General features: G+C 39.7%; 3 protein-coding genes across 5 annotated transcripts; all 3 read right to left on the reverse strand.

Moving 5' to 3' along the window:
• Positions 1-743: 743 nt before the first annotated feature.
• Positions 744-6,955, reverse strand: LOC6622631 (venom acid phosphatase Acph-1). Its single transcript, XM_002047490.4, has 6 exons — positions 6,205-6,955; positions 5,612-5,994; positions 2,893-2,991; positions 2,383-2,466; positions 2,011-2,169; positions 744-1,580 (listed from the first exon to the last, which is right to left on the reverse strand). Exons 2-6 carry the CDS (start codon positions 5,768-5,770, stop codon positions 870-872), a joined length of 1,212 nt encoding a protein of 403 aa, XP_002047526.2. The 5' UTR covers positions 5,771-5,994; positions 6,205-6,955; the 3' UTR covers positions 744-869.
• Positions 6,956-7,755: 800 nt separating this feature from the next.
• Positions 7,756-10,153, reverse strand: LOC6622634 (lysosomal acid phosphatase). Of its 2 annotated transcripts, XM_002047491.4 has the most exons (5): positions 10,004-10,153; positions 8,986-9,084; positions 8,841-8,924; positions 8,625-8,783; positions 7,756-8,555 (listed from the first exon to the last, which is right to left on the reverse strand). In XM_002047491.4, exons 1-5 carry the CDS (start codon positions 10,151-10,153, stop codon positions 7,845-7,847), a joined length of 1,203 nt encoding a protein of 400 aa, XP_002047527.2. In that variant the 3' UTR covers positions 7,756-7,844. The 2 variants fall into 2 exon arrangements, with proteins under 2 accessions (XP_002047527.2, XP_070064458.1); XM_070208357.1 differs by lacking the exons at positions 8,841-8,924; positions 8,986-9,084.
• LOC6622669 (prostatic acid phosphatase) lies at positions 10,108-12,406 on the reverse strand. 2 transcript variants are annotated; one of them, XR_011416428.1, is made up of 6 exons: positions 11,947-12,406; positions 11,696-11,779; positions 11,473-11,631; positions 10,875-11,402; positions 10,474-10,810; positions 10,108-10,408 (listed from the first exon to the last, which is right to left on the reverse strand). XR_011416428.1 is itself a non-coding variant. In XM_002047492.4 (5 exons), exons 1-5 carry the CDS (start codon positions 12,250-12,252, stop codon positions 10,619-10,621), a joined length of 1,269 nt encoding a protein of 422 aa, XP_002047528.2. In that variant the 5' UTR covers positions 12,253-12,406; the 3' UTR covers positions 10,108-10,618. The 2 variants fall into 2 exon arrangements, 1 of the variants encoding a protein (XP_002047528.2); XM_002047492.4 differs by having other exon boundaries at positions 10,108-10,810.
• Between the last annotated feature and the right edge of the window lie 7,604 nt (positions 12,407-20,010).

A 20,010-nucleotide genomic window follows, 5' to 3' on the forward strand; every position in this document is an offset into this window, starting at 1 on the left:
AGGCATTGTTAAATCCTTGCCCCTCCCCAGCAACATTTCGCCTTCTAGTGCCACCAAAATCAAATTAAGCAAAATTAAACGCAACAACAAACAGACAAGGATAACAGCGCGAGTGCTGACTGTGAGCGAGGATATGATTCCTTTATTTTAATATTTTTTCTTCTACTTTTTATCCTTTTTTGGCAAGCATACAGCATATGCGTCCCGTTGACAAATAAAGTTTACAGATATGTGCAAAGAGCATACACACACACAAACACACAGAATGGTAGGAGAAAGCGAGACGCTGGGCACACATTGAGAGACAGATGGGCAACGCACACAAGTAAACAATGGAGAACTGTTTGGAGTGGGGACCTGGCAATTGCATGCATGGAACACCAGCACCAAGCACCAAGCATGGAGCATGGAGCATGGAGCACTGCTAATGTACACAGACAACAACTCCCCAATGAAATAGTTTATGGTAAACCGCAATGCGAAAAATGTCACCTCTTGGCAAAAATGAGCAAAGCCAAAGGGCGGGCGAGATTCAAAGATACAAAGCATAACAGAGGGCATGAGATAGAGAGAGGGCACATTTGTCGGGTAGCTGGTAAAATAAGTGCGGAAGTTGTTTGCGGAGCTGGCAAAAGGCAAACGGAAGCGGCCTATTGGGCAATGGCGGCGCCACAGGCGGAAATGAGCCAACTTGGCTGCCATATGAGGCGCTGGTCCTGGCGCTAGCTCAAACACCAGACAGCTGCAAATTTCTACTTGATCTTTAATAGAAGGACTTAAATGATTGGTTAACTTAACTAACTTGTGGCTCCCTGAGTTTTAGCACCTGTTCGATTCCAGAAATATACATCCTCCTCCATTTAGCCTTACTATGGGCCACGCAATGGCGGCTCTGTGAACTGCTCATTTTGGGCATCACATCGCTTGGCATCTGCCTCGCTGGGCACCACATCTTTAGTCAACTCGAGCAACTTATCCAACGGACACTGGAACTCACAGCCGGGCACAGTTAACTTTTCAGCTGGCGCCTTGGGATTATTGCGGAAATAAATCTCCACCCAGTAATCGCCGGTTTCTTTGTTCTTGTGCAGCTCGAACAATGCCATGACCGAATAACGTGGCAGCTGACGCTCCCAGATCTTCAAAGCAGAGAGCACATTCACCACAGTCGAGTCGTGGCCCGTATAGATAAAGAGCTTGCGTTTGTCGGGCTTCAGGGTTTCGTTACGCTTCTGTTGCATTTCGTTGAACATCTTCTTTAGGAACGGACCCGCCTTGATCTTTTGCATCTCGGGCGTATACACATTATACACATAACTCTGTTCGGTAAGGAACTGCATTTTCTCGGGAAAATATTGCTTGGTCCATTCGGGCAGCTCTAGACCCCATTCCTGTTCCGCGAGCAATGTCAGATAGAGCGATTGCACATCTTCCGGTTCATTGAAACTGAGCCCGGTGTGGCCAGCCAGCTCCTTATACATTTCCAGATAGGGCTCGATTTCCTTCTTCACCTCGGGCAGCTCATAAACTTCGTGCAGGGCTTCAAAGTAGCGAGGACAGGGTGTGCGCACAAGAAGTAACTGAGGATTAAAGAATTTTCGATTAAATAATAAACAATTAATTGATTTTTGCAAATATTGCATCGAAAATGTGAATGTTAGGTAAATTAAACTGAAGTAAAGAACTTCGGAATATTAAACAAATGAATAAACAAACTAGATTAGAATAAATATTTAACGTCAATTTAAATGCTATTCAATCAGCCTGCCAGCATTAAGTATAGAATCTTTTCGTTTTGTGCAGCATTTAAATTAGAATCGAAGTTAAATTGATTTGCTTCAAGTTGAGCCTTATAAATGGCTAGCACATATCTCAATTAAATTAGTTTTTGGCTCGTTTTAAAATACGAGAAAAGAGAAAACCCGAATCGCGGCCTTTGGTGTTGACGTTGAAATGGGGTATTAATCAATTCCAACTGATGATGGCATCATTATTGATAGGTTGACATACCGTATCCTCATTTAGCTCCTGCGAGAACACCGGTATGGGCTGCCAATTGTATTTGCTGTTCCATTCCATGGGCGTACCTTTCGGTGGAAAGAAACTGGCCAGCACCGTTTGCATGGTCATGTGTGTGCGTGGCACGCCCGTTGCCTGTGCGTGCACCAACTGAAGATGTAAAATGTGGCCAAGACCGAGAACGAGTACGAGAACGAGAAGAGCGTTAAGGAAATTGAGTGATGAGGCAAGAGCGCTTGAGCTTTGCAATTTGTAAACGTCCGCACTATCAGACACCCGTCCGGCGGTATACCCGGTCTCCGGTTCCCCTATTCGCGTACGAACGGGTGTCTGGTGGTGGTTCGTTAGCGTTGGGTTACTCACATCGGGACTGTAGTAGGGTGCCAGGAATTTGCCATAACGCTTACGCAGCCAACTTCCAATGTTGAACAGCTCGCGTTTGCCATTCTGAGCGTTGATTTATTACATGGCATGGGCGGATGGCACGTGAGACAACAGCCGGGTAGCCCACAAATAGCAGCAGCAGTAGCACCAGAGAAAGAGACAGACGGAAGAGAGAGAGAGAGAGAGAGAGAGAGAGAGACAAACATGTAGCAATGTTATAAAATAATAAATGCCTTGCATTTTTGCAATTGCATAAACATATGCATGTGTATATGTTAATGCAACACAGATGCCACCCCCCCAACTTCATCCGTCCTCCGCCACGACAAACATTTGCATTTCAATTTATTTAAATGCTTTGCTGCGTGGTTTTCGGGCTGAACGGGAAGCTGGTAGGTTCCTTTTTCACATTTTTTTTTTTTTTTTTTTTTTGGTTTTTTGTTTTCTATTTTTGGGCAAAAGTTGTGCTGCAACTTGTTCTCGACTCACATTTGTTACTTGTCCCCAGCCAAATGGATAGTAGGTTTCATTTACATGGGGATCCGTTGGATATGTGTCCGCCGGTGTGCGTGGGCCATGTCGAAAGACCTGAGAATAGTACAAACGTATGCAGTGTTAGTTACGAGTTTTTAACTTTTATTTCCAGTCGCTGCTTTAATTAGCTCGGTTTTAGTTGCAATTGACATAAGCTGAAAATCATGCTTTAAGACATCAATTTTATATAATTTATATTAATTTAAATATTTAATTAAAAAAAAAAAATGCAATTAGCTAATAAATGCAGTAAGATCGTCGACCTACTGAATTTTGCTATAGCGTCTACACAAATGAAGTCTGTCTATTAATAAATTGCAATTTATTATTGAAAAATGCGAATCTTCAAAGATTTATTTTGTCGACCTGTGGCTTTTTATATTCCAGATTAGGCTTGTTTTTATGCGCTATTTTTAGCCAGTGTCATGTTGGGGTACGCGTTTAGTTAGCATCTCAAGCAAAAACAATTATAATGACAAATTTAAGCCGTGCACGCGACTCTGATTAGAAAGAGCGACCACTTGCGAGTAGGATACGTACTCAGGGGAGAAGCAACCATCAATCCCAGGCGCAACTCGTCGCACCTGGTCATGCACGTGCAAAGTGTCGCTACAAATAGAAATTTGCGGAAGCTTTTCCAGCGATTCGATTTAAATTGCGCGTGGCCAATTTGCTGATAAGCTACGCCTGGCTGAAGGTCAGCAGCCCTGGACTAGAGTGAGTCAACTTATCTCTATGTCAGTTAATTAGGTTTTCAGAGCATCAATATTAAACTTGACTACGTTAAAAATGTTTGAAAATATTTATATAACAAAAGTGCGTCGCAGTTTGTGGCCATATAAAAAAGTTAGTAGACTGGTTTTTTTGTTAGCTTTTGTTTTTTTTTGTTGCTCGGTTGGGCGAAACGAGTAGCTGAAATTGTAATTAGGCATGTAGCTGGTTTTAAGTTTGTTTGGCTTTGTTTTGTTTTGTTTATAGTTGTGGCATGGATGATGCGTACAACTGATTTATGGGCCAGTTTGAAGAGTTGTTTTATGAAGTTAAGCTGCTTTATTTCATTTACAAGTAGATTGTTAGAAAGATGAAAAATTAATTTAAAAAGAAATCTGTAATTTAATACAAATAGATATCATTTCTTCTAAGATATTTTACATGCCTAACTTAATGGAAATGCCACTTGTTAATTACAGATTTTCATAGTTTGTTTAGCATAAAATAAAGTTGGAGCCCGTGACAAGAGCTGTTTAAAAGTTAACCGATTCGACAAGCACAATTTATTTAAAATTTTGTAATATATTCATTTTTAATTAATGAAGCATATATGAACTATAAGGCACGGTGAAACTATCTGATCTCTTGTCTGATAATGCTGATACTGTCTGCGCATTCACGTGCCCAATGCGTGAATGTTTGTGTCACGCACGGAAACACGACACGCACTCATCTCTAGCAGGTGCTATCAACTACTACAGTTTATAGGCGACACTAGAGTTTCTCGTCAAAGTCACAATCTCACTTTTATTACAGACTTCATGGCTGGCTGCCTATTAATACGTGATATATAATCCAATAATAATCACTGGTATTAGTACTTTTTAATCTAAAGCACGTTAATCGGTGCGTTCTATTATAAGAACACAATTAAAGCTCAATTAAATTATCTGATGCACAAAGCACTAATCACTGGTATTAATTTTAGCTCTTTTCAATGCTTAGGAAACTATAGGTAAGCCTATTTCTTATCAGGCTTCTACCTTTCGGAGCGCCTTCACTTTCCGTACTGGTGATACATAGTATTTATGACATTTTGTGTATGCGTGTAAGGCTTGTTCTTATCGCGCAACATTCGTCTATTGCCTCCGCTGGCAGCGTACTAAATTAAAATTATTCCGAGCAATAATTAAATGCTAAGTTACACTGTGCTACAGTGTCAGGGCATGTTGCTTAAAAACTGCGAGCGTTAACTATTTTTGTCGCGTGTTTGCCAGCAATATATTCTTTTTTTTTTTTAAACATTTTTTACGATTTGTTATCAGCAAAATGTTTTTTTTTCTTCTTCTTTTTAATTTGCTGAAGCTATGTTAATTCCATTCACTTTCAATGCTAAGTTTAAACATTTAATGACGAACGTTGGTTTTGCTTTTTTGTACTATCAGCTGCTTATTCTTGGGCAGACGTGACGTTATTATTTACTCTACTTCTGGCACCTGGCATTTTTAATGGCTTTGATAGAGCACTTGTAAGGTGGCCTAACTTTGAATAAAGATGTTAGCTAATTGAATTGGGACTTCTTTTGCAGATTGAGTTACTTTGTTGTAAGTTTTGTTAGTTTGGCCTGTTTGTAATAATAATAATAATAAAAATTAAAATAATCAAAATAATCAAAATAAAAATAACCCTAAGCAATATGCTTTTGAGGCTTGATCTTCTCAAATTACAGTCCCTAAAAGCTTCTCAAAATATTTTACCTTCACTTAATGCTTAGCCAGCTTTGTTTAAAGTAAAAAACTAACCCAGCAGAGATTCGGCTTGCATCACCTGTATGGCTTATCGGTCGAAAGCTTGAGGTCTGTTGCACAGTGTAATAGCCGCAGCTGTTACTTCACAGCTGTTTTTCTACTTTTTTTTTGTTTTTTGCTAGTGTCGTTCGATTGCTATCGACTCTCGGACTTACCACATGCAACAGCTCAAGCGTAGACTCGTCGGTGCCGGGATCGGTGAGCTTGCTCGAGATGACCGTCGAGTGTGTAAAGCACAAGATCAGCAAAGCCAATGCAATTAAGCCGCCCGTCATCGCTAGACAATGCCTCCTAGTGAAATGCGAACGCGGCATTTTGGTAGAGCTGCTTTATATGGCTTAGTCGCGGGTCTCGAACTTGGGTTGTTCTCCGTTTTATTGTTGTATGTGTATATGTGTTTATTTGCTACGCGCTTATAGCAGAGCGGGAACGTTGAAGCGATTCGAACGGCCACAAACACACAAATCAGAAGACCAACAGACAACTCGATTCTTTTTTGATATTTGCTGGCATTGTTTATTCGGTGCTTTTAATTATGCTTCTCATAAAACAGAAAACCAAAAAAAAAAAACAAAAAAAAAAATAATAATAAACTTGTTATTGTTAATTTGCAAAGTCGTTATGGAACGAGTTTTGAGGGCGCCTTTTCTTTGAAGAGCATTTGAATATCTGTATTTCGGGCGCGATATTTGCCTTCTTTCTGCTGTTATCATCAATACAAACATACGCGTATTTCTATTTGACAAACCTTGTACACTGTAATTAATGATGAGCCGTATTATATTTTCAGTTTTTGACCGAGCTGATAAGCGAATAACCGGATAACGGATAACGGATAGCTCAGCTGTTCCACGGAGCACCTATGCCGTACTGTCATATATATTTTGCGAACCAAACAAAAGCCCACAAAAAAAAGTAAAACGATGTTCAGAACCAACAGAACATATGTCTTTTATCGTTTCATTATCGCCAAATGCTTTCGTCACCGTCGTCGCTTTTGACTATTATTACTTTTATTCTTATTATTGTTATTGTTATTGTTGTTGTTGTTGTATGTCTATTGTGTGTTGCGTGGCTCGTAACTGATCGTACATTGAGCATTCGCCACAACAATGCCTCCACATTTGAGGCGTTTTAAATCGCGGGCGCGACTTACACACACCCGCACATACAATAAAATACATTCACACACGCACACACACTTTGGCGTCTGGCTAATTCATGCCCAAAGAAATTCGTCACCAGATTTTTCAGCAGCCGGTTGTAATAAATCTTAACATTTTGGATTTGTTTACTTTGTTACTTTATCGAGCATATGTTAATTATTTAGTATTATGCATGTTGTTTTTGTTGCTGTGTTTTGTTTAAAATTGCGCCTCAATTTGACAAATTTAAATTTACATATTGCTTTTTATTGCCGCACGGAAGTTGTTGCCATCCTTTGATGGATTAAATATAAAACACTTGAATCGCTTTTATGCATAAAATGTTCAAATGCCAACTGTTTGCTTCAAGAACATCTACAGTTTGTTTTATAAGTGCTGTAAGAAACCTTTTAGTAAACGTGTAATTAATTTGAAGGTGGGGCAGTTTAAAAAATTTGTGATTTAAACAACTCCAGTTCATTAAATTGATGCATATAAAAGCGGTAGGCATATATGTTATGTGAATAATACCTAAAGATCTTGTTATATTTAGAGAAATTAATAAATGTCTTTAGTTATTAAAATTCCCTTTGATTAATCCCTATGCTGAGCTAGTCAATTAGATATTCACATAAAGTGATAAAGTGTTAATGAAACCGTTTTAATAGCTGCTTTTTTTGAGCTAATATTAAATAGACGTTTCCAATCTAATATGTTTAATTGTGTTGTTTTAATATTTATGCAGCTCGAACCCTTCTACTGTTAGTTAATTAACGTAAAGCGACACTCTTAAAATTATTCGTAATTATCTGAATATTTATTTTCATTAGCGCATCAAATATCAATTTTATAAATTGTTCTCAAATAAGAGTTTCTAATTGCGGTGCCAAGTTATAATGTATATGCCTAATTTTGCAGCTCAAAAGCTTCCACTTGGCAATTGATTTAAGCCAACATTTAAATTTCCAAACTCTACCCATTATACTTAGTTTTTTATCATAGAACATTTTTAGATATTCCAAAAGCATACCCCATGATAAAACTTACCAAACTGCCGTCCGCCAAGTGGAGGTAATAAAACACGCACATTAACTCCCAGCCTGAGCTAGTCCATTCGAGTAGCGTGCAAATCAATCAAACAGCAATCAGACGGATGCGAATACATATTTTTTATATAGCTATCAGAAGCCTCTTATATAAGCACTTCATATTAAGATATTACATAGTTAATACTGCTCTACTCTCATTTGTGATAGCTGATGCGGGTGCCGTCGCCAGTGCCCCGGGCGAGGCACAGCTGCTCATATGGTGCGTCCGGCAGCACGTCCACTGTTAGCTCCAGTAGCTTTGCTATGGGACACTGCTTGTCACAGCCGGGCACCTGCAACAGTTGCGGCGGTTGGTTGGGATCATTTTGGAAATATATCTCCACGAAGTAGTCATCACTATCGTTGCGTCTATGCAGCTCAATGGCTATCAGGGCTGAGAAACGGGGCATCTGATTCTGCCAAACGTTAAGGGCGCTTAGCACATTCGATATGCTCCAATCATGTGCACAGGATATGTACATTTTTCTACCAGCTGGCTCCAGTTTGCCAGCTATCTTTGACTGCATATGGTAGAACATGTCAGCCAGATAGAAACCTCCTTTGATTTTGCGCAGCTCCGGCGTGTACGCATCGTAGGTATACGATTTCGCAGCCAGTGGTCTCATTTTGTCTGGAAAGTATTCCTTTGTCCACTCTGGCAGCTCCAGGCCGTAGGCTTGCTCTGCCAGTAGCGAGATGAACACATTGGTCACATCGTGCGCATAGCTTACATTGAGGCCCGTCAATTCGGTTAGCTGCTGCAGCAGGTCCGAGTTCTCCTCGTGTAGTGCAACCACTTCCGGCAAATGCATCACCTCCCACACGGCCTCCTCGTAGCGGGGGCAGGGCACCTTCTGACGCAGACGCTGCGCTTAGAATAATTTTAGTATTTATTAATTGGCTGTCTTTGCAGGAATCATTTGCTGCAACTTTACCGTGTCGGTTGCTTCGGGCTCTGTGTAGATTGGTATTGGCTGCCAGTTCAGCGTCGCATCCCATTCCATGGGCGTATTCTCTGGCGGAAACAGACCTGCCAGCACCATCTGCATTGACATTAGGGTGCGTGATGACTCCGTGGCTTGAGCGTGAAGCATCTGAAATAAGTTCATCGATGAGCTATAACTCGTACCATGATCACACATTAGACTCACATCCGGCTGATAGTAGGGCATAAGAAATTGTTTGTAACGCTTGCGCAACTGTTTTCCTATTTTGTAGAGCTCCAGCTTGGCTGCCTATTGAACATTGATATATGTTTGTAATGTAATTTTAACTTGTTTAAGTTATTTCGCTCACATTGGTCAGTTCTCCCCAGCCATATGGCTCGTAAGTTTCGTTCAAGTGCGGATCCTTCGGATAGGTGTTGACGGGGGTACGTGGTCCATGGCGAAATAGCTGTGAAAATAGGGTACGTTTTCCTATATTCACTGGCACTCAATTGTTTATTTATTGTTTATTGTAGTTTTAGTTTTTGCGTAGTTAACCATTTGGGTCAATACTTGAGCTTTGTCTAAGGTTATTTAACCAATGCCTTAACTAAAGCGTCAAGAACACAAAAACCGTTTAGCCAAAATACGCTTTGCCATTTAATTTTGAAAATCTGTATAATGAACATGTGTCTAGCATAATTAATATGCAGATTAAAGACTCAATTTTCTGTGTCTAAACAGGGTATTTTTTAGTCCGAATATAATGAGCATTTTTACTTGATTTAGTATCTCATTAATAAAATTTCCTTATGAAGTTGCATGTTGCATTCCAATTAGGAATATATTAAAGTAATTAGTTTTGCACATACACACACAATTTAGTACTTGCCCAACAAACCGGTTAGTTTGCTTTAATTAATGTTAATGCTACTTGGCGAAGTATTACGTATACGCCATGTGGCACAAACTGGTCTTGGCGTAAAACGTAAAAGATTTTATTTTAAATTAGTACCAAGTAGCAATATTAATATATATATTTATATTTAAGTTAAATTCAGCTGATAAGCCGACTTCTTAAAGTGCCAAAAGAAATACGTTTCAAGCACAACAATAATGATAGTTCTCGGCTGGTACGTAATTTAAGTGCGTTTATTAGTGCCTCTTTATGGTTTAATTATAGAGATTAAGCAGTTCATAAAAGTGGAAAGCACATTTCATAATTTTATGGTCTAGCGCCTGCTATAAGTTGCTATCTAAATGAATTATTTTGGCACTTTAAATGCAAAGAATATTTGCATTGGCTCAACACAAGCATATCACATTCATTCGTATAGTATATCGCACAAACAGAGTGAAAGCAATTATAAGACTTGACATTTATTTACCACATGCACAAGCTCCAGCGTTGAGTTTGTAGTGGGCAGCTCCTGTTTATCCTCATCCTTTGGCTCCTTTACGGGCACAATAGCTGCTCCCACGAGCAGCAGGGCACTCAGGCAGAACAACAGACCAGCAAAATGCTTGGCCCCCATCATATAGTTTTTTTTTTTTTTGTTTTTTAATATATTTCTATAGAGTTTTATTTTAAAAGCGTGCTTCCAGCTACGTTGAGACTCACGCGTCTAGTGACTGCACTAATAGAAGCCGAGCGGCTTTTAAGTCGCGATTATGTAGAACAGAATCGAGAGAATCGAGAATATGTTTGCAAAGATAGCGAACAGTGTGAGAGATGACGTTGCTCGAATCGCAAAAGCAAACAATTTTGCAAAGAGCCGCTGCACAATAAAAACCTTTAATAACACACACGAAATTAACTATAATCAACTTGAGTGTTCAACACAATAAACAAATTTACCAACAAAAATAGAAAGCCAAAACTCTCGCAAACACAATTAACTTTTTTTGGGGTACTTTTGTTTATTTTTTTCCCGCTGATTTCATGACCTGCTGTCATCGTCTAATACTGAGTTCTGTGTGCTTTATGATGCTATTTTAATAAGTTATTGCTGATCGATTGGACGCGGAGGTGGTTCCACAAAATCAGCGTTACGAGCACGACAACGCTGCTCCACGGGGTCATTGGGCAGCACCGATTCGCTCAGCTCGACAAGCCGATTCAGTGGACACTGCAGCTCGCAGTCGTCCAGCTTCAGCTGCTCCAGGCAGCCATATTCATCGTTGCGCAGAAAGATCTACAAAGAGTTTGGGACTTGTAAGACTGCAGGCTGCAAAGGGGTTTTCCATAAATTCCATTACCTCCACATAGTGTTCCCCTGTCTCGCGATGCTTGTGCGTCTCGAAGATGGCCATGATAGCAAAGCGCGGCATTTGCCGCTTCCAAACGCCCAGCGCGGATAGTATGTTGCCGACGGTCCAATCGTGGCCTGTGTAGATGAACATGCCGCGCTCTTTGGGCTTCAATGTGCCCGCCTGTTTTGCCAGCATTTCATCGTACATTTTGCGCAAAAAGGGACCACCTTTGATCTTCTGCATCTCGGGCGTATACGCATTGTACACATAGCTCTGTTCGGCAAGGAATTGCATGCGCTCGGGAAAGTAATCCTTTGCCCAGTCGGGCAGCTTGTAGCCAAACTCCTGTTCGGCCAGCAGAGTTATGTACAACGAGTTGACATCCTCCGCATTGCGCATAGGCATGCCAGTCAGATTGCTTAGCTCTCTGAGCATATCCGCATAGGGCGCCTGTTGAGCGATTACCTCTGGTAAGGCGAAGACCTCGTCGCGCGCCTCGAAGTAACGCGGGCAGGGCGTGCGCACCAACAACAGCTGTTAATATTCAACTTATCTATGATCCTGCACAATACGCATATATATGTATATTTTGTTCCATTCCTACCGAATCTTGATCCAGTGGCTCAGACACAATGGGTATGGGCTGCCAGTTGAGCTGCTTGTTCCATTCCATGACTGTGCCGCGTGGCTCAAACATGCTGGCCAGTGTAGTTTGCAGCGACATCAGCGCCCGAGGCGAGGCCGTAGCTTGGGCATGCAGTCGCTATGTAAACGTATATATTGATATATGAATGTCATATATAGACAGATTTCCGAGTGTAACTTACATCGGGCCTGTAAAACGGTCCCATAAAGTCGCCATAGCGTCGATGCAGCCAGCGGCCCATCTCGAAGAGCTCCTTCTTGCCACGCTGCACAACAAAGTTGAATGGTTTGTTTTGAATTTGCGCTTTCATACTTTTACAAATTTTAAATATTGATGAACTTAGTTATGCAATGTTTTGGAGTTCAGCGATAATTTTGAAACCCAGTTCCAAATGTATCCTTACAACTGTGTTTTATGCCAAATTTAACTCACATTCGTCACATGCCCCCAGCCGGTGGGCTTAAAACTGTCCTTGATATAGGGATCTTTTGGAAAGGTGTCGACGGGCGTGCGTATGCCGTGTCTAAAGACAATGTGCACCAGTTCCAGCGTTGAGTTTGTTGTATTCGGACGCGTTTTGTAGCACTTGTTAACTGGTCTGTTCACTTGCGCCCAAGGCGGCTGCTTGGCCTCCGCTTGACTGTTAAACACACAGATTGCAACAATTGCCAAGACAACGCCAGCGGCCAGCGCACTCATTGTGAGTATTTGTTTTCGCGTGCAGCGACCGAATATCATTTTTGTTGCAGTTGTTTCTTATATAGCCAGCGACTCAGTTGCAAGCGGAAGTGAATTGAAGTCGCGCGACGACACAGGTCGTAAGTATCGATAAAACGTGATTTGAACTGATTTCGGAACTCGGAAGATTCGGTACCGGAGCACTGAGATACACTCGCAATTCAATTAACTCGCAATGGAGTTGTCAGCGGGATTGTGCGTCTGGCGCGTGCTGTTGCTAGCGCGGCTGACACTCAAATAAAACCTAGACAAGTGGATGCGGAGAACTTAAAACTTAAAACGAGATTAATCAACAGGCGGCCGTTCGTTTGGCATTGTTATTGTTGCGTCAGTTGTTTGAGAGGTTGACGTGCGCTGACTAACACGACTAACTGTAACAACTAGTATCTGTGACTATTCCAGTGAACTATCGGGCATAAAACCGAACCAATTAATTGGCTATTTCACTGAACCATGCAATTATATTAGTTGCGGGTCTGTGCCTCAGATATCCGCCCTGGATAACTCAATTCCCACGTCTATTTATAGCCATGTCACTGTGACGCCCCTCAGGCCAGTTTTTGCATTTCAATTTTTGCCAGAAATCTTTAATTTTAGTTTTGCACACATACTGAAATTTAACAACTTTTGTACACAATGATTTAATATATTTTTTTTTACTGGTTTGGCGGCACAGAGTTGATTGTTTGATTATGAGAAGATTTTTGTTAGCATTTCAATGCAAATTAATATAATGAGGATACAAAACAATCAGGCATATTCAATCTGATGCTGGAAAACCAATTGCATGCCAATTATTATTGTTCATTAGCATGAATTATAAAGGTACACAATTTCAGCAGGTGGCAGTAAGTTTAGTTAATTCAGTCAAATTTGTAAAATGCATAGAAGCTTGTCTTAAGTGTATGTTCTAGTATGAGAGTGGTTTTTAATTCCTTTCAATTATAATAAGTCGATGAAATATGCTCATAAAATGATATCTGAGCTTATTATTAGGTAATTATAGATTAACCATTACAATAAAAAAAAGTTATTGACCCTGACACTCTTAATTTAGATAAAAGTTCATCTATCTGAGCCGGAATCGGCAATATATATATCTATTTTTTGGTTCGGCTATTCTCTTTAAGTCAAGGGTAAACTAATTTATTTAAAGAGGGTATAAAAATAAGTGTATGTGAATTCTTTTTGCACTTACCCACCTTGCTGCTTCAACTCATTCAGTGGAATGGTATAAATTCCCCAGCAAAAAAAAGCATTATTTTTGCACAAATTATTTGGTTTTCCACAATGTTGTTTTACTCTATTGACATTGGAGGTTTTGTCATAATTATCTGGGTGTTGGTTCATGCACTGTTTAAACAAGTTGTTTGGCTTTTTTGTGGTCGCAGACAGATAGACGAACCAAAGAGTGATATACAAGGTATATGTATCTAGATAATTGCGCTTAACGCGCGTATTATTAGACAACGGGTATTCTGTTTAGAACATTTAGTATCTTGTTTTTCAGTTAACATTGTTAGCTTTGTTGGCTGAATGGCAACAGTTGTTTTTTCGAGTGGTTTTAAGAATGTTCTCTAATTGCCCAAACACTCCCTCGTCTATGGCTGCTGTTACCTTTTAGAGGTTAATTAGTAGCACCGCTAGAATTCGTCCACCTCAATGCCTTTATAGAACTTCCGAAATATGCAATTAGCTGTTGAAAGAAAAAAAATTGTGCTGAATAACTTTAATTGGTGACAGACAGCGACAGCTCATGACTGGCGTCTATAGACTTGAACTTTTGTCTGGTTTTTAGCTGTCAGCATTTAGTTGACTTCGTTTGATAATTGTCAGCATACCTGCATATACATAGTTTACAGCATACACCTATAAATCGACAGCAGCAAACAGATCAGATCGGAACGGATCGGAACAGTACAGAACAGATCACTATATCAACGACTCTACGCAATTGACATTTGAATTGCATCAGCTGAAAAAGGCGATTAGAATTAATAAAACAGCGAAATTTGACGGCCTTGCAGCAAAACGGAAGATCTTTGAAACTACATTCGTAGTTTTGCACAGCTAATTATCTATTTGAGACATTCACGAATATTGACAAGTTGTCACTTGAAAAGCAATTAAAAATAAAATGTTTAAGTTAAGAAAAAGTAGTTTTTTTTTTTTACTTATCTAAGCGGCACTTAATACTTTCACTATAAATAAGGATACGTTCTATTTAGTAATAAATAGCTATTAATATGGATAAGTATCAAATAATATATATATAAATTTTAATTACTTTTAAAATCCGTTTAATATCTGCTCGGCCTGCAGCTATTGTCCGTGCGAATACGCAATTGCGTGTTCATTTTATCGCTAATATAAAAATCAAATTTTTTATGAACAATCCACGACTTTTATCATTTTCCCTTCCTTGGGCGACAATTGGCTTCTCTTTTGTAGTTTTTTTTTTTTTTTTTTTTTTGAATTTCTAACAATCGATTGTCACACCAATTGAACTTTAATCGCTGTGACTTTTGTCATTGCTTTATCGTTTAGGCGACAACACATAGCAGTCAAACCCCGAAACTCGTTCCTAAAATGTCCCTCTGGCCAAAAGATTACAAAAAAAAAAAAAAAAAAACCTTGACCAGGGGTTGCGGACAAAAAGGCAATATGCCGGCTTGAATCGCGCTTTGTCTCATTGAAAAGTCCGCGCCACGCCCCCTTTATAGCTGAGTTCCGTGTATGGGAGTTTAACTGCGCGCATTCGAATTTTTATGCGCGTCTGTTAGAATTTTCAGCTATTTCAGCGAAAAGGCACGAACCAACAAAAAATAAAAAAAAAAAAACAAAACTGAAATACAGGAACTGGCGAAAAATTTGTCGTACAAATCTTTGAAATGGCTCCGCTGAGAACTATTTCAATGCGTCGAATCAATAAATTTTGGCCCGGCAATCGCATCGCTTTGTCTGACAATTTGGCTGGCATGTTTTTTGGCGCTTCTGACTGCAAAGAGCCATTGCCTCAGTCAATAGTTTGTCTGCCCTAATCGTAATTGCATGGCTGATAAATATTAATGTCATGTGCGAAGATCCTGCGCCCGATGCTGCTTCCTGACTGTCTGTTTGCCCAACGTTTTTCCATATACCCTGTATCTATACAGATACAGCAAATGGATAAGTGTTTCATCAAGCTATCAGCGACTCCTACTTAGCATCCATGGAGAAGTGCAAGTTCTATTATAGATTCCTTTCAAGTAACTTTCATATATGTTCACATTTATTGAATGATGCTGTATATAGAGTATCTATTAGTCGAATTCGCCGCGCTGTAGCATTTGTTACTTGCGCTAGTGTGCATTTTATGGGAACTTAGCACGTGGCCAGCCTACTTAGCTCACTCGATTGAGCTTCGAATACGAGAAAGCAAATAACATACTTACGAACATGTTTGCGAAAATAATTTTATTTGTTTGTTTTTGCAGCGGCTACAAATGGCGCAGTCCCCTCAATTAAAGTGAAAGTCATTTTGCAATATTGTGAGACGAGCGGCCCTAAGAACTGATAAGAAGACGGCAACAAAGTTGGACACGCGCTTCGAGGGAGAGAGAGGGAGAGAGAAAGGGATGCGATAAGAGCAGCTTAGAAAACTGTTGCAATAGCATATTTAAGATTTTTATGAAGCCGATGCTCTTAGATAGATTTTAGACAAGGATTTTTTAAAGAGTTTTCTAATTCCTAATTATGTTTCCATAATTATCACAAAACTGAGCTGAGGGGTGTTTAGGCTATATCGATTTTTGGAAACCGCATTTTTTCCCATTATTTCACATATATATGAGAAATGTATAAATTTGTAAATATGCATAAAAGTAAGCAAAACAACACTGTAATCGAGCAAGTTATATCCAAAGGTTATTTGAAATATATTGTTATTATTTATGTTTCAGAAGCGCTTTGCAATTTAGCTGCTCGTTCTATAGCAAATCTGAATCTGGCTAATTGTTTATTAATGAGCTGATTTAACTTTTTGAAGCTGTTTAATCGCGCTCGTATCATGTGCTTTACAGAAAATTACAACCAAATTATACACATAATTAAGCTTTAATGCGTAATTGCCCTAGCCATGCCCTCAGCAAAACGCCCATCCCAATGTAACACATCAATGCAAAGTAAAATTGTGTGTAAAAAATGTGATAATTAACTTAAGTCCCCTGGGAGTTGGTGAACGGATTGTTGCCGGTAACTCCTGCCTGTTTAAATGCCTTACATACAAATGTACACACACACACACACACAGATACACATGCATAGATATATATATATATACATATTCACCGCTGAGTGGCTGTGCTTTTATGTGTGTTGGTGCTTACAAGCATAAATGCGAATACATAAACTCATTGTCAGTTAATTATGTAAAATTCCGAGGCGTATATTTTCATTAAAAAAAAAAACAAATTTTTTATATGCATAAAGGACTTTCCATTCATTCCAGGTACACACGCACACAGCTTTCAACCGAGTCATTTACATTCTTCTACAAACAAATATGTTTGTGTGCATTAGAGATGAGTGCAAAATAATTATTAGAAGCATTACTAATTATTAGAAACATACACAGGACATTAGGTTTCCTTTTGTCCATAGTAACATTTTACAGATAAGATGCGAACAATTCTATAGAGCTGATTTAATATAAATAAAAAAACTATAAAAATAGAGTTCCATAGTTTCTGTATAACAGTACTACAAAGTTCTCGCTAAGTTTTGTAATGTCACGAACGCATCTCTAATTTGTCAGCCACATTGTCACAATGTTTTGCTGTGGTGCTGTTGTTATTGTTGCTTTTGTGGTTTTATAAATTTAAATGATGTTTACCCACAACAACTGAGCAGGTGTCTGTCTCATTTGGGAGGTTTGAGGTTCGTTGGTCATGTGAGGGGTTTCGTTCGTCATTTCAACTTACACATTTGACTTTCTTCATTTGCTTTGTTAATGAGCGTCTCATAATGCATATCATTAAAAGCAACAACAATAGACTCATACAAGCATACATACGCACACACGAGCACACAGATACGAACGGTGGCAATTAGTATTTCTCGTTAGGCAAAGGTTTTTCCTTCCTGTTTTCGCCATCTTCCGTTTTGGATGCATGACAGTTGCTCTCGGTGCTAATCCTTTATAAATAATGCATTAAATGTTGCTTGTGAAGAGTGAGTGAGATTCAGAGCGAAAGCAGCTGGGAACGCATTTTACAAGCGCTTTCGCTTGTCCTGCCGGAAGTCAGGCCAACGAGCCAGATCCTGAGCTGAGCTCCATTTAATTCAATTTGCATAAAGTGCTTGGCATTTTATTAACCCACTAAACGTAATTTAGTGCCCGGCCAGAAACCTGAGTCCGGCCCGAACCGCACGCTTCAATTGCCCCGCTGATGAAGTGGCGGCTAACCGAGCCAAGTCGCCGCCATTCTGGCCCCGTCTTGGCCCCTATCCCTAGGGCTAATGCCGGCCCCAATTATTGAAAGTCCGCAGCGCAGCTTTTGTTGATTTTACCGACCTTGTGCCTAGTCGACCGTTAAGTGGAGCATTTGTGGGCAGCTTAACAACGGTTCCGCAGCCGCAGCACTTAGCCCTTAGCGTTCGCCGTGTTCGCTGTTGCATTTTAGCCAAGATTTTTATTTGGCATTTATGCAAAATCGAGTCAAGTGTTTCTCGGCCACTTGAGCAGGCTAAGAGAGGCTGGGCTAAGCATACCAAATGGCTCAATATGCCCATTACAAAAATACTATAATGCACGACCTGCTTGTTACCTGTCCATGGACTTATCCTACATGTTCGGCGAGGGCTACAATAAATTGCTAACCGTCTAATACTATACGTCCTTTTGTGAAAGTATCTAAGCTATCTAGGCTGTATCACAAATTTTAATTAAATATATATAGATTTGCCGCCCATTTAACAAAATTAATTTTCAAAAATTAAAGAAGGTTTATTTAAATTGCAAGTTTAAGCCCCTGAAATGCTTTTATATACTTTGCCAAACATATCATATACTACGTTTATAAAGCAACCATTTATAAATAGAAATTGTTGGAAGGTAATTTAATCAGTATTTAAATTTACACGTTACATTTCAATTGATAAATTCGTTGTGGTCTACTTATGAAAACAAAGTTATCAAGGAGGCTGTTGCAATAATTCACACTCGTCATAATTTGCTTCTGTGACAAATTATTTACCACAATAGTTAGTAATAAAATATATATGCATATACGAGATGTGTACAAACATAGTAACAATCTATTAAATAATTCATATGTGAGCTGTAATCAAGAAACTGCTTATTAACACTTTCCAAAGCATGATTTTTCGCTTATGGGGGAGTACTAGAAAAGAGGCATATCTGATTCTTATTTAAAAGGAGTAAAAACTTAAATTCTAAATAAAAAGTCTTCAAACTGTAGCAACTATCAGTTATATGGGCATAGTCTTAGAAAATGTGAAACTTACAAGCCCCATTTGAATCGGAGAGTTGACTGTCAGAAACCTGCGCTGTCTTTACTTTCTATGTACGCAAAGCATCTTTTTTAGCCACACTTCATATATATCTCCTTCCATCTCCTTACATCTGTCAACAGCTCTGTTACATATCCAAAATGAAGATTAATGCTCACATCAACACTAATTGGTGACCTCACATGTCTCTTGTGTGTCCTGACCTGCCCGCTCATCTAGCTGCCCCTTCACGGCCTCAGAATAATGCCACGAATTATGTGTCTTAGCTACAGCCACGTCACACAGCTCCTTTTTTTTCACTTTTTAAAAATGTAAGGCCTGCTTTTCTGCTAGTCACCCATCAAATACTTGAAGCGCGAAATATAAAACATAAAATATGATTAAGACATACAAATCCCAAGACCCAAAAAAAAAAAAAAAAAATAAAAGCAAAGGAAAGAACGAAAAAATCAGAGAAATATAGCCAACGCAAGCATTTCAGACAGCCGACGAGCCCAAAAGTAGGCTACACAAATTTGATATGATTGGTTTTTGGCTTGGCTTATGAATTCGGTTGCCCCGGCAAAGGGCTAACGAAGCAAAGAGATAGATGGGATGGGTGGGAGGGCTGCGTGTTGAGCATATTTTGGCTACGAAAACTGACCGCTCATAAATAACAACAAGAGCAGCAACAACATGGCAATAATATCAACGTATTTTGGCCCATACACAAATGAGCAAATATCTAAAGCTATAAAACCATTTAGTCAGATGAGCGTGAAATTCTGCTTGTTTCTCTTTTTTTTTTTTTTTGTGGTCATTTTGGGCTCGGCTTTAAACAAACGACAAGCGTTGAGGCCACAAATTTTGCAACAACTGTGCGACGTTTTATGAGTGTGCCACGCCCACGGAATATAACACAAAACAGCAGCAAACAACAAGAGCAGAAGAGCAGAAGAGCATCAGCAGCAGCAGTGGCCAGGCCACTTTTTGGGGCAGCCTTAAATAACATTTAAATGTTGGCATAACACGTACCAGGCCAAGGGTAGGTGGCTTGGGTTGGGGGCGACGCTAGTTTGGTTTAGTGGTTGAGTATCCAACACGAGGCAAGAAAGCAGGTTCTGCCACATCGGCTACAGTTTTTGGCGGTCTGGCTTGGCTTCTCGCCTGCGTTTTAAGCCCGTCCAGCTGCTGTCCTTGCCGGAACGCCAAACACGCCTGCCGCCTGCTGCCTGCTGCCTGCTTATGACGGCAGCAGGAATTAAA

The sequence above is a fragment of the Drosophila virilis genome, chromosome 3 (assembly GCF_030788295.1).
Source record: "Drosophila virilis strain 15010-1051.87 chromosome 3, Dvir_AGI_RSII-ME, whole genome shotgun sequence".
In the NCBI taxonomy this organism is placed as follows: Eukaryota; Metazoa; Arthropoda; class Insecta; order Diptera; family Drosophilidae; genus Drosophila; species Drosophila virilis.